Source organism: Callithrix jacchus, chromosome 7 (assembly GCF_049354715.1).
Source record: "Callithrix jacchus isolate 240 chromosome 7, calJac240_pri, whole genome shotgun sequence".
In the NCBI taxonomy this organism is placed as follows: Eukaryota; Metazoa; Chordata; class Mammalia; order Primates; family Cebidae; genus Callithrix; species Callithrix jacchus.
The window spans coordinates 64,424,968-64,438,529 of record NC_133508.1 but is presented as its reverse complement, the minus strand read 5'-3'; the positions used below and the strand labels follow the sequence as shown (position 1 = coordinate 64,438,529).

The window sequence follows — 13,562 nt, the reverse complement described above, 5'->3', positions numbered from 1 at the left end:
CACTTTGCTGAAGTTTGACTGCAAAATCCAAACGCTAAACTGACTATCCTGATCTCGCTACTTTTCTAAAATTCATTCTCGGCCGGGCGCGGTGGCTCACGCCTGTAATCACAGCACTTTGGGAGGCCGAGGCGGGTGGATCACGAAGTCAAGAGATCGAGACCATCCTGGTCAACATGGTGAAACCCGTCTCTACTAAAAATACAAAAATTTAGCTGGGCATGGTGGCGCGTGCCTGTAATCCCAGCTACCCAGGAGGTTGAGGCAGGAGAATTGCTTGAACCCAGGAGGCGGAGGTTGCGGTGAGCCGAGATCGCACCATTGCACTCCAGCCTGGGTAACGAGCGAAACTCCGTCTCAAAAAAAAAAAAAAAAAAAAAATTCATTCTCTTCTAAATCTCTCCCAGATTCCTCTCTATCCCAAACCGGAATTTCTTGGAGAACTAGACTCTTTAAATTTAAAAATCATCCCCTTAAGTAATTTGGAATGCACGATCTCAATGTTCCCACAGAAGGCTGCATTTTTGTAAGCGTATGTTAAAAGTAAAGACATAGGATTTTGGTTTGGCAGGAGATCAAGATGGTGAGAAGTGAAGGAGAACTGGCTGCGTTTCCTGTGTTCTACACCCTACCCCACCCCAGCCTGCTTTGGAGTCTTGGGAAAATGCAGAGACAGAAAGCTGCTTGCCTGGGTGAAAGGAGACCCCAAGTGAATGAGCCTGTATTCAGCCTTAGGGTTTTTTCTTTATTTTCTTTTTAATTTAATTTAATTTTTTTGAGACAGGGTCTCGCTCTGTCACACAGGCTGGAGTGCAGTGGCACGATCTCGGCTCACTGTAACCTCCCTCTTCTGGGCTCAAGCGATTTTCCCACCTCAGCCTTGGAGTAGCTGGGATTACAGGCATGTGCCACTATGCCCGGCTAATTTTTATATATTTTTTGTAGTGATGGGGTTTGGCCATGTTGACCAGGCTGGTCTCGAACTCCTGGGCTCAAGGGATCTGCCCACCAGCCTTAGGATTTTTTAAGCGTGGCTATTTTTCTTTTCTTTCTTTTTTTTTTTTTGAGACGGAGTTTCGCTCTTGTTACCCAGGCTGGAGTGCAATGGTGCGATCTCGGCTCACCGCAACCTCCGCCTCCTGGGTTCAGGCAATTCTCCTGCCTCAGCCTCCTGAGAGGCTGGGATTACCGGCACGTGTCCCCGTGCGCAGCTAATTTTTTGTATTTTTAGTAGAGACGGGGTTTCACCATGTTGACCAGGATGGTCTCGATCTCTTGACCTCGTGATCCACCCGCCTCGGCCTCCCAAAGTGCTGGGATTACAGGCGTGAGCCACCGCGCCCGGCCGCCTATCTCTATTTTTCGTTGGAGAATTTATGAGAGCATTTTTTTTTCTCTTTATAAAGAATTTTTGTTGTTGTTGTTTTTTGAGATGGAGTCTTGCTCTCTTGCCCAGGCTAGAGTACAATGGCGCAATCCTGGCTCACCTCCACCTTCCAGGTTCAAGCAATTCTCCCGCCTCAGCCTCCGGAGTAGCTGAGATTACAGGCATACACCACTACAGCCTGGCTAATTTTTGTATTTTTAGTAGAGACAGGGTTTCACCATGTTGGTCAGGCTGGTCTCGAACACCTGACCTCAGGTGATCTGCCTGCCTCGGCCTCCCAAAGTGCTGGGATTACAGGCATGAGACACCAAGCCTGGCCTGTTTTGGTTATTATTATAAAACCTTACCCTTTTTCAGAATCCATAGTTTTATATAAAATCTTATAGCAAATCATGAAAATTACACTTTTTTCCCTATACAATAGTCCTGAGAAATTTTTGATTTACATTTGACACTAAAGTGAAGTTCATTAAAGGTATTTTTCTTTTAGGAATTAAAAATAGTATTTTCTTTCTCCATACAAAATAAAAGTGGTTTTTAAGCTGGGTGCAGTGGCTCACACCTGGAATCCCAGCACTTTGGGAGGCTGAGGCGGGGTGATCGCTTGAGCTCAGGAGTTCAAGACCAGTCTGGGTAAAATGTTGAAACACTGTCTTTTCCAAAAATACAAAAATTAGCCAGGGACAGTGGCCCAGGCCTTTAGTCCCAGCTACTTGGGAGGCTGAGACAGGAGTGTAGCTTAATCCTGGGAGGTGAAGGTTGCAGTGAGCATCTCTCATAGCAGTAAATCTGTGCCTTGCAAATACTGGATGTCAAACAAACAAACATTAAATTAACACATGAATAATTTAAAAATAATAATCTTATCATTTCCTAAATGCCTATTAGGTGCCAGGCAGTGTGAACACATTTTGTCTACATTATCAGTAATCTCCAAAATAAAGCACATCTGATAAAGACTACCTGTAGTCTGACAAAGTTAAGTTTATTAACTTGCTGCTACAAGGGAAACTGAACACCAAAGGAATCATGGAGCATGTCACAAAACACAGGCAGGTAATTAGTTATTCTAGGATTTGGGGGAAAGAAATGTAGATAAAATTTTAAAGAAGCAGTGTTTTGATAGCCCCAAAACACACCAGGCTATGTGTAAACGGATTATCATCAGGCCCCAGCTAACAAGAGGACTCGGGATCTGTTTCCTAGGAAACCATGATGCCAAGATAAATGTAGAATGTTGTGCCTGGAAATCCCTTATCTGAAGCTCTGCACCTGGGTTAGAAATTGAGGCTGCTCTTCTGTGTCAAAGTAACTGATCCTCCAGGTAAGAGTGATATATTCCATTCTTAACTGATAATTCGAACAGCAAATTTTCTAAAAATCTGTGACTTTAGAGAAAATGTCTCTCAGCACTACATACTTTTGTTAATGAAAGTAGTCTTCATGTGTTTACACCCATCAAGGTGATATTAACTCCTTGGTTAATATGGATAAAGAAACTGGAAATTCTGACTGGGCGCGTTGGCTCACGCCTGTAATCCCAGTACTTTGGGAGGCTGAGGTGGGCAGATCACGAGGTCAGGAGGTTGAGACCAGACTGCCCAACATGCTGAAACCCCATCTCTACTAAAAATACAAAAATTAGCAGGGCATGGTGGTGGGTGCCTGTAATCCCAGCTACTCGGGAGGCTGAGGCAGGAGAATCGCTTGAACCCAGGAGGCAGAGGTTGCAGTGAGCCGAGATCGTGCCATTGCACTCCAGCCTGGGTGACAAGAGCAAGACTGTCTGAAAAAAAAAAAGGAAAGAAACTGGAGATTCTGGGTACTTGCCTAATGTCATACAGCTGTTAAGTGACAGAGCCAGGATTCACATGCACCTTATGACCCAGCAATTCTATTTGTAACTATATACCCAACTATATGTGTTCTAAAAACCAGGTATAGTTCATAGGAGCATTTTTAGGTCTAAGCAGCATTTTTCTATACTTAATTATTTACTTTTTTGTTTTTGAGACAGGCTGGAGTGCAGTGGCGTGATCTTGACTCACTGTGGCCTCAATCTCCCTGGCTCAAGCCATCCTCCTACCTCAGGTCTCCAAGTACCTGGGACAACAGGCATGTGTACTACACCTGGCTAATTTTTGTATTTTATGTAGAGATAGGGTCTTGCTGTGTTGCCCAGGCTGGTCTCAAACTTCTGCTTTCAAGTGATTCACCCACCTCAGCCTCCCAGAGTGCTGGGGTTACAGAAGTGAGCTACCACACTCAGCCCTTACATTTAATTTTTACTGAGTTATAATTGATATTCAATAGAATGCACAGATATTAAGCATTCAGCTCAATGGATTTTGACACTTGTACACACCCGTATTACTTCCACACCCTAACCAAGAGATAGAACATTTTCATCATCACCCCAGAAAGTTTCCTTGACTTATGCTCCTTTCTAATTCATTTCCTTCATCACTGGAAATTACTTTCTGATTTTTTTTTTTTGAGACGGAGTCTCACTCTGTCACCCAGGCTAGAGTGCAGTGTAGTGGTGCAATCTCGGATCACTGCAATTTCCACCTCCTGGGTTCAAATGATTCTTCTGCCTCAGCCTCCCGAGTAACTGGGACTACAAGCATACGCCATCATGCCTGGCTGATTTTTTTGTATTTTTAGTAGAGATGGGGTTTCACCACGTTGGTCAGGCTGGTCTAGAATGATCCCCCTGCCTGAGCCTCTCAAAGTGCTGGGATTACAGGCGTGAGCCACCATACCTTGTCTTTACTTTTTGATTTTCATCACTGCAGATTAGCTTTGTCTACTCTTGGACTTCATATTTTATATATTCTTTAGTGCTTGGCTTTTTTCAATTAACACAGTGTTTTTGAGCTTTATCCATGATGTTGCCTGCATCAGTAGTTTGGTCTTTTTTATTACTTATTAGTTTCCTCATATGAATATAATTAGATTTGTTGTTGTTGTTTGAGATGGAGTCTTGCTCTGTCGCCCAAGCTAGAGCGCAGTGGCATGATCTCGGCTTACTGCAATCTCCGCCTTCTGGGTTCAAGTGATTCTCCTGCCTCAGCTTCCTGAGTAGCTGGGATTACAGGCACCCGCCACCGTGCCTGGCTAATTTTTGTATTTTTAGTAGAGATGGGGTTTCACCATTTTGGCCAGGCTGGTCTTGAATTCCTGACTTCGTGATCCACCTGCCTCAGCCTCCCAAAGTGCTGGGATGACAGGTGTGAGCTATTGCACCCGGCCACTACTTACAGTTTGATTATCCATTCTCTTATTGATGGGTGCTTGCATCATTTCAAATTTGGTGGTATTATAAAGTTGATAGCAATATTTATTTTCACTAGTTCCAAACTGGAAACACCCCAAATATCCATCAATAGAGGGTTGGATAAACTGTGGTATTATAGAGCACAAAAATAAATGGCCTACTGCTGTGTGAACAACATAGGTGACCTCTTCCCAACAAAGCATAGCTAAAGAAGCCAGATGCACATTAATCAGGTATGGTGGCGCATGCCTGTAGCCCTAGCTACTTGAGAGATCAAGGTGGGAGGATCCTTGAGGCCAGAAGATCAAGGCTGCAGTGAGCTATGATTGCACTGCTGCACTCCAGCCTGGGTGACAGAGCAAGAGACTCTGCCTCTTAAAAAAAAAAAAAAAAAAAAAGGAGAAGCAGCCAGACATAAAATGAGTACAATCTGTATCATTTCGTCTTTAGGTTAAAAACTAGCCAAATTATATCTATCTGTGTTATTAAAAGTCAGAATAGGGCCAGGTGCAGTGGCTCATGCCTGTAATCACAGCACTTTCGGAGGCCAAAAGGATGGATCACCTGAGCTCAGGAGATTCAGCCCACCCTGGACAACATGGGAAACCCTGTCTCTACAAAAATTAGCTGGGCATGGTGGTGCATGTCTGTAGTGCCAGCTACTTGTGAGGTTGAGGTGGGAGGATAGCTTGCACCTGGGAGGCAGAGGTTGCAGTGAGGCGAGATCATAAAGTATCACTATCACTATCAGTATGATGAGCTTCCAAGGGACTGGTAGGGAGGAGTTAATGGGGAGATTGACTTAGGTTGCAAATAGTACTGTATTAAAATTAACACTCATCATATATTGCTGGTGGGGATGCAAAATGGTACAGTCACTTTGGAAAATAGTTCTATAGTCTCTTATACAGTTAAGAATAAATTTACTATACAACCCAGCAATCCAGCAGCTCCACTGCTACACATTTCTATTAAAAGACCTGTATGCAAATGTTTAAGGCAGCTTTATTTATAATAACCAAAAACCGGAAACATCTCAAGTGTCCATCAACTGCTGAAGAGATGAATTGTGGTACATCCATACAGTGAAAAACTATTCACCTATAAAAAGAAACTACTGGGACATGGAATAAATTACTGAGACATACAACACGAATAAATCTCAAACACAGATGCTAAGTGAAAAAAAATCAGACACAAAAGGCCATATCCTATATGATTTCATTTATATGACATTCTCTCTCTTTTTTTTTTTGAGATGGAATTTCACTCTTGTTGCCCAGGCTGGAGTGCAATGGTGCAATCTTGGCTCACTGCAACCTCCGCCTCTCAGGCTCAAGCAATTCTCCTGCCTCAGCCTCTCAAGTAGCTGGGACTATAGGCACCCACCACCACTCCTGGCCTGGCTCATTTTGTGTTTTTAGTAGAGATGGGGTTTCACCATGACCTCAGCTGATCCATCCACCTTGGTTTCCCAAAGTACTGGGATTACAGGTGTGAGCCACTGCACCCGGCAATATGACATTCTCGAAAAGGCAAAACTATAGGAATAGAAATCAAATTAGTGGTTGCATAAAGGCTGGTGTGAAGGGAAGGGCTCCAAAGGACACAAGGGAAGTTTGGGGGTTGATGAATACGTTCCATATCTTGATTATGATAGTGATTACACAACTGTATACACTTGTCAAAACTCATTGTTCACTAAGAAGGGTTATTTTAGTGTATGCCAATTATATAGCTACACAAACACACACACGTATACGTATACTCAAATGGCACTCTAGAAATCATTGCAATAAAGTGGCTATATGAGATGGGTAATGTGGAGTTGAAAAAGAGGTATAAAAGTTGTGAGTTGCAATAAAGGCCTAGAAGTGACCTAGGAATAAAGTGACTTTGGAAGCAAAAAACAAATAAACATACCTGTTCATTCTAATTTATCCCTCTATCACCTTCCTTCTTAGGAAACATAAAATGTTGATTCTGTAGAAGTCATAGATAATAGCTTACAAAATTGAGTGCACACTATGTGCCAAGCACTGTTCTAAAGACTTCTACGTTGGCCGGGCGCGGTGGCTCACACCTATAATCCCAGCACTTCGGGAGGCCGAGGCGGGTGGATCATGAGGTCGAGATCAAGACCATCCTGGTCAACGAGGTGAAACCCAGTCTCTACTGAAAATACAAAAATTAGCTGGGCATGGTGGTGAGCACCTGTAGTCCCAGCTACTCAGGAGGCTGAGGCAGGAGAATTGCTTGAACCCAGGAGGCGGAGGTTGCGGTGAGCCTAGATCGTGCCATTGCACTCCAGTCTGGGTAACAACAGCAAAACTCCATCTCAAAAAAAAAAAAAAAAGACTTCTACATGTAGCTGGGCATAGTGGCTCAGTCCCAGCTTCTCGAGGCTGAAGTAGGAGGATTGCTTGAGTCCGAGAGTTCGAGGCTGCAGTGAACTACGATCATGCCACTGCACTCTAACCTGAGCAACAGAGCAAGATCTGACTCTTAAAAAAAAAATACTTCTATATGTATTATTTAATCCTCACAACAACTCTAAGGTAAGTAGAGACAGGAAGTTTCTACTTCAGGCAGTCTGACATCATAGCACCACACAGTCTCACTTTTCAAGTAGGGTTGACAATTTGCTGCAGGGACAGCCTGGCAAGCCCTGATAGGCAGAGAATTAATGGATTCCAGTAATAGCTAAGAGATATGAACTTTCCTACAAAAGGTAATTTTTATTGCTATCTTCAAAATCCAGAGGTTCACACAGTCATTACTTAATCCTATTGGCCAAAAGTCAATGTGGTAGCTAGTCTCCAAGGTGGACCCTCAATGTCATCTTCTGGTATTAATGCACCTAGACAGTCTCTTCCCACATTAAAGTATCAGTAATTTGACCTCTGTAACCAATAGAATATTGCAGAAATGATGGAGTGTGATGTCTGAAGGTAGGACATAAAGGACATTGCAGCTTGCTCTGTCCAATCTGGTTTAGTTCCAAAACCCATTCGCTGTGTGGCAGATTGTATTATATAAGATGGTCAGCACAATAGCCTCCATCTCACATCCTCTTCTACTTTGTTGTCCTCTGTCCTGTGAAAGGGCCTTATATGCAAAGTGACATCCAAATGCCAAAGGAGCTGAGAAGCCAAAGGAGGAGGCAGACAAATCCAGTTTGTGGGTATTGGTTGATTGATTGAGGGAATTTACAGACAGAAACATAGTCTTGGGCAGCCACAATAGGTAGATTTCTGTGCTGTTACTCTCCAGACCCAAAGCTTATATATCATAGTGAAAAGGTATACGTGTTCTAGGAAGCCAGTTAATGAAAGGCAATCCTCCAGGACAGGCAAAAATTCCATGTGCAGCGTAGATAATTTGTGCAATTAACAACAAGGTTGACATGTTCTTACACCAGAGACAGTAAATAAAGTAGAAACTGGGACACACTTACAGCTCTGGGGCTAATCAGAAGTCAACATGGCAGATTAGTATCCAAGGTGGAGTCACTTTTGTCTCCACACCTTCCCATCAAGAGAAGAGATCATGTGTCCTCTCCTTGAGTCTGGGTGGGTTTCTGACTGCTTTGGCAAATAGATTATGGCAGAAGTGAGGTTTATGTGACCTCTGACAGGACAGAGGATATAATGCATTTTAAGCTTTGGCATTGGAACACTTGTGCTTGAAGTCTTGGTGACCATGTAAGAAATCTGATTACCACCAGTCACAGTGGCTAACATCATAGCTAACATGCGTAATCCCAGCATATCGGGAGGCAGAGGCAGGTGAGTTGCTTGAGTCCAGGAATTCAAGACCAGCCTGGGCAACATGTTGAAACCCTGTCTCTACTAAAAATACAAAAATTAACCAGCTGTGGTGACAAGTGCCTGTAGTCCCAGCTATTCAGGAGGCTGAGGCAGGAGAATTGCTTGAACCCAGGAGGCGGAGGTTGCAGTGAGCCGAGACTGCACCACTGCACACCAGCCTGGGTGACAGAGCAAAACTCCATCTCAAAACAAAACAAACAAAAAAACAACAGGTCGGGTGTGGTGGTTCATGCCTGTAATCCTAGCACTTTGGGAGGCTGAGGCAGGTGGATCACCTGAAGTCAGGAGTTGGGAGACGAGCCTGGTCAGGAGGTGGAGGTTGCAGTGACTTGAGATTGCGCCACTGCACTCTAGCCTGGGTGACAGAGCAAGACTGTCTCAAAAAAACAAAAACATAGCCTACAAAATAAAACTGTCTTCAACTTATTTTGAGAAAATTAGCTTTGGGTTTACAGAATGACCAGGATGTAACAGTGACAGTGTCTGAAAGGCATTTCTTTCTCATTTTAAAACCTACTGGCTCTAGGGTTTCAAAGGAATATATTCCTTCTTGAAATACCACAGGGAGATAAAAAAAAAAAAAAAAAGAATCAAAGGAATACATTCCTCTCCTTCTGAGATGACATTTCAAAAAGCTTTCACTCATACTTCATGAAGATTCATTCTGTATTATATTTTGAAAAATGATAGATATAAAAATCAAAGAACATGGCTGGGCATAGTAGCTCACACCTGGGTAATCCCAGCACCTTAGGAAGCCAAGGTGGGAGGATCACTTGAGTCCAGAGTTCAAGACAAGCCTGCGCAACATAGTGAGACCTCATCTCTACAAAAAATAAAATTAGCCAGGAATGGTGATACACGCATGTAGTCCAAGCTACTTGGGAGGCTGAAGTGAAAGGATCAATTGAGCCTGGGAGGTCAAAGTGGCAGCAAGCTGCAATCGCACCACTGCACTCCAGCCTAAGTGACAGAGAGAGAGACGGTCTCAAAAAAATTTTTTTTAATCAAGGAAAAATGGTGGTGTGGTGGTGTCCAATATTCCACTAAATGGAAGCCCTATAAGGACAATAACTTAGTTTTGTCACTGCTGTAACTGCACTGCCTAGCATAGTCACAACATGAGCAGCTATACTTGGTAAAGAAAATCACCAAAAGAGGGCAAGGTAGCTTATGTCTGCAATCCTAGCACTTTGGGAGGCTGAGATGCACAGATGGCTTGAGCCCAGGAGTTGGAGACCAGCCTGGATGACAAAACCCCATCTTTACAAAAAATTAGCTGGGCATGGTGGTGTGCTACATCTGTAGTCCCAGCTACTCAGGAGGCTGACGTGGGAGAATCCCCAGGAAGTCAGGGCTGCAGTGAGCCACTTGCCACTGCACTCTAGCCTGGACAACTGAGTGAGACTCTGTCTCAAAACAAAGCCATAGAAGACAGAATGAGAATGAGTTTATTCTCTAACGGACAGGAAATTTCCAGTTAGCAGTAATGCTTTTAATTTTTTACATCTACATGCAAGACAAACTTTTCTAGGCTGAAGGGGACAATGGGGTATGTCTATTGGTAAATCAGCAAGAAATAAAAACAAAATCCAATAATTACACTTGAGTCAATATGAATTTTTATTAACACACATTTGTCAAAGTCTGTACAAACCAAAACACTCCTGTGTTTTAAAATGTCCATTATTATAAACATACAAAGAAACAAAAGGTGTTACCAAAAGTTAGCTACTCAATTTCATGGTAAAACAGTGTCATGATTTTTAAAAATCAAAATTTCAAGACTGAGGTTTCTTCTTTCCCTTTTTGGAACTTATGGAAAGTTAGAAAATGTGTGAATTTGCTTTATATTAAATGCCAACACCTTAAAAAAAGATTTAGTATAAAACTAAATATGTGTTTTTATATTGTCAAACATCATGTAACAGAATTTCAGTCCTTAAAATAAAAAAAAAACCATGACTGTCATTTTCCCCCTAGTTTTTCCCCCATAGTCAGTGCAAGTGCATCTGAAAAATATGACAGTTTATCTTTACCTAAAAGTTTCTCATTCAAAAACTTTACAAAACTATTTAGCACTGCCATTTCCCTTGCTTAGAAGGGAAAATTATATCCCCTAATAGGGTGATACATAAGCGACATGGTCCACTGTATCTTTTATCAGAAGAAAACCACCATTTCCACATCTCTGTCCAATTTGTGCATGACTCCATTTATGAGAATGCTATCACAAATTATAGAGCATTGCTTCCAGGAAATGCCTAGAAGTTAAATTTAGTGCTACAATTTTTTGGTAGACTGAGGTACAAATGTTATCTGCCCTCATTATTATTTCTAACTCTAGTACTCCCTGCATAAATGATTCTGGGGTAGTTGGTTTTGTTGTTTCATGGCATACATGACATACCCTAATTCGTTTCACAAACATCACATAGAGGACCTGAGAGTATGCCTAGAAATGTCCATCTATCTCCTTTCCTGGAAAAGTAAATCCATGTGCCTACAGGGTTAAGAAGGGAAGACAGGGCACACATAACTCTGGCTGAGGCAACGTGCTTCTAAGAAGCAACTGTTTTCAGTACATTTCCATTAAAAGCAGGGAGTGTACAGGCGCAGGTGGGTGAGGAGTGGGGAGAAGGTACAGTGATACCACTTTTCCAAATCAGACTCAGAGTCCTTACTTGAGCAGCTCATGCTGACCCTAAAAATGTTCTGTAGTTCAAATATTACTCCTTTTTTTGTTTTCTTTGAGACGGAGTCTCACTCCATCGCCCAGGCTGGAGTGCGGTGTTGCAATCTCAGCTCATTGCAAGCTCCGCTACCCAGGTTCGAGCAATTCTCCTGCCTCAGACTCTCAAGTAGCTGGGATTACAGGTGCGCGCCACTAGGTCTGGCTAATTTTTGTATTTTTTTAGTAAAGACAGGGTTTCACCATGTTGGCCAGGCTGATCTCAAACTCCTGACCTCAAATGATCCACCTGCCTCGGCCTCCCAAAGTGCTGGGATTACAGGTGTGAGCCAACACGCCCAGCCATCTTATTCCATTTTTAATCTGCTCATGTAAAAAAAAGTTCTCTGACAGCAGCCCAGTAAAACAACTGATATAAGCAAATAAAGGATTTTTTTTTAAAGAAGTGGCAGTGTGAAAATTTAAAATCAATCACACAAAACAATCAGGAAAAGGGTGGGGAGAGAAGTGTCCAGTACAACCTGGACAACCTTGCTTTCTGCCCTTACTTAAAAAGACAGACAGTTCAAATCTTTGCTACTTCCCTTAAGTATCTCCATAAATGCTCTTCCAAGAAATCCTCCAAAAGGCACTTAGCTCCATACTTATGCATTGAATTGTTTCACCTTAGCAATCCATTTCCAAGACTCCAAGGTAACAAGAAAGAAAAGATCTGATTCTTTTACTAAAAGCTAGTGAATAGGACTGTTTTTTTTTCAAGAGGCATCACTTTTACAAGAACTAGCTAGGCTATCATTATTCCTTTATCAAGAAAAAGTTTCTTTTTTTAAAAAATAAATAAAACTCTGCCTATACATAGTACAAAGTTCATACATAATATTTCTGGAAAAAAACCCAAGAGTATACCCTGAAGCAAAAGGTTTTTTGGAGAGAGAAAGCCTCTTCCATTATACCAAGTCTGAAGGTGGCAGTTTTCAAAGTTCAGAAGGTGGCAGTGATATATAATTAATGCCAAACTGTTTGCTCATGGGTATGGCAGGATGCAATGACAGACAAAAAAAAAATCTGCACATTACATTGAGCAGTGACTACCACAAAAAAAGAAAGAAAGAAAAAAAAGGAGACCCAAAATAAAGAGAGAGAAGAGAAAGAAAAAAAGAAAAGTCCTATTAGTGAGAGAAAGAGATCGAGCTTGAAATCTCAAACACTCAAGCATGCAGTCATAACACAGCACAAACCAGGTGTTTCCATTCAGCCCACTGCAATCACACAAAGAAGGATAACTGTAATAAAATAGAGATTTCTTAAGAAAGCTTGCAATTCCCACAGAACAGCCAGGTCTCCAACCCTAACCCTGGACAACTCCATTTGCTGTTGCTAGGGAGCCTCCTTGAGGTCTGTTATGGAGAGGTTATAGCTCCTGACTTCTCTGACTTCTTGCTCTTGGACAAGGCAGCTGCCTGCTTCAGGAGCTCTCGGTTTTTGGCCTAAAGAAAAAAAAAATCAGTGCAAGAAGAATGCTTTAAACAGGATAGGATCTGTTTTTTGTGCAGATGCTAAGGCAGATGATGTGGAGGGCCAGAAAGAGATGAATAATTCTAGAGATGGAAAACAGGAAGCCCTAGGGCTTGACACTTGATTCAGGAAAAAAAAAAGTATTTGTCAGAGGTTAATCAGTATACCTCAAACTTCTGTTAACTTTGTTATAAAATTAAAGAATGCTTTATGCAATACAAATTATAGAGTAACTTCATGAGCTAGATAAACAGAATCCATAATTCAGACATCTGGAATCACATCTGGTTCATTAAAAAATCGAAGAACATACTTAATAATTCTACTCTTTTTGAGGGGAAAAGATCAGAACACATCCAAGAGTGAAACAATACAAAATATCTACAGGCCAGGCATGTGGCTCACGCCTGTAATTGTAGCACTTTGTGAGGCTGAGGTGGGAGGATCGCTTGAAGCCAGGAGTTCAAGACCAGCCTAGGCAATATAGTAAAAGCCTGTCTCTACAAAAAAAATTTTAAAAAAATTAGTGGGGTGTGGTGGCACGTGCCTGTAGTCTTCGCTACTTGGAAGTTGAGGTGGGAGGATCACCTGAGCCCAGGAGGTTGAGGCTGCAGTGAGCTATGATCGTGCCACTGCTCTCTGGCCTGGACAACAGAGAAAGAATCTGTCTTAAAAAGAAAAAATCTAAAAGGGGAATTAACATAATTTGTCAATGCTTGAGAAAAAAAGAAATCTAAGATGTTTCAAGGTAAGATTTGGGAAGAAGAAAAAAGAAATCAAAGAGGTGATCACTTAAAATACAATCAGCTAGGTATACCAGGTAGGTACACAATTTTAGCACATAAAATAAGCAGAGTC

At 42.1% G+C, this 13,562-nt stretch overlaps 1 protein-coding gene across 4 annotated transcripts in view; it reads right to left on the bottom strand.

The window, feature by feature from the left end:
* Positions 1–10,096: 10,096 nt before the first annotated feature.
* FAM76A (family with sequence similarity 76 member A) overlaps positions 10,097–13,562 on the bottom strand; it is a 35,249-nt gene continuing 31,783 nt past the window's right edge. For 2 of the 4 annotated variants that reach the window (XM_054258992.2, XM_078330887.1), the window contains one exon: positions 10,097–13,348. In XM_054258992.2, coding sequence (XP_054114967.1) covers positions 13,289–13,348 — 60 coding nt within the window. In that variant the 3' untranslated portion in view covers positions 10,097–13,288. The remainder of the gene's footprint in view (positions 13,349–13,562) is intronic. The other 2 variants (XM_035308357.3, XM_035308358.3) reach the window with 1 other exon arrangement.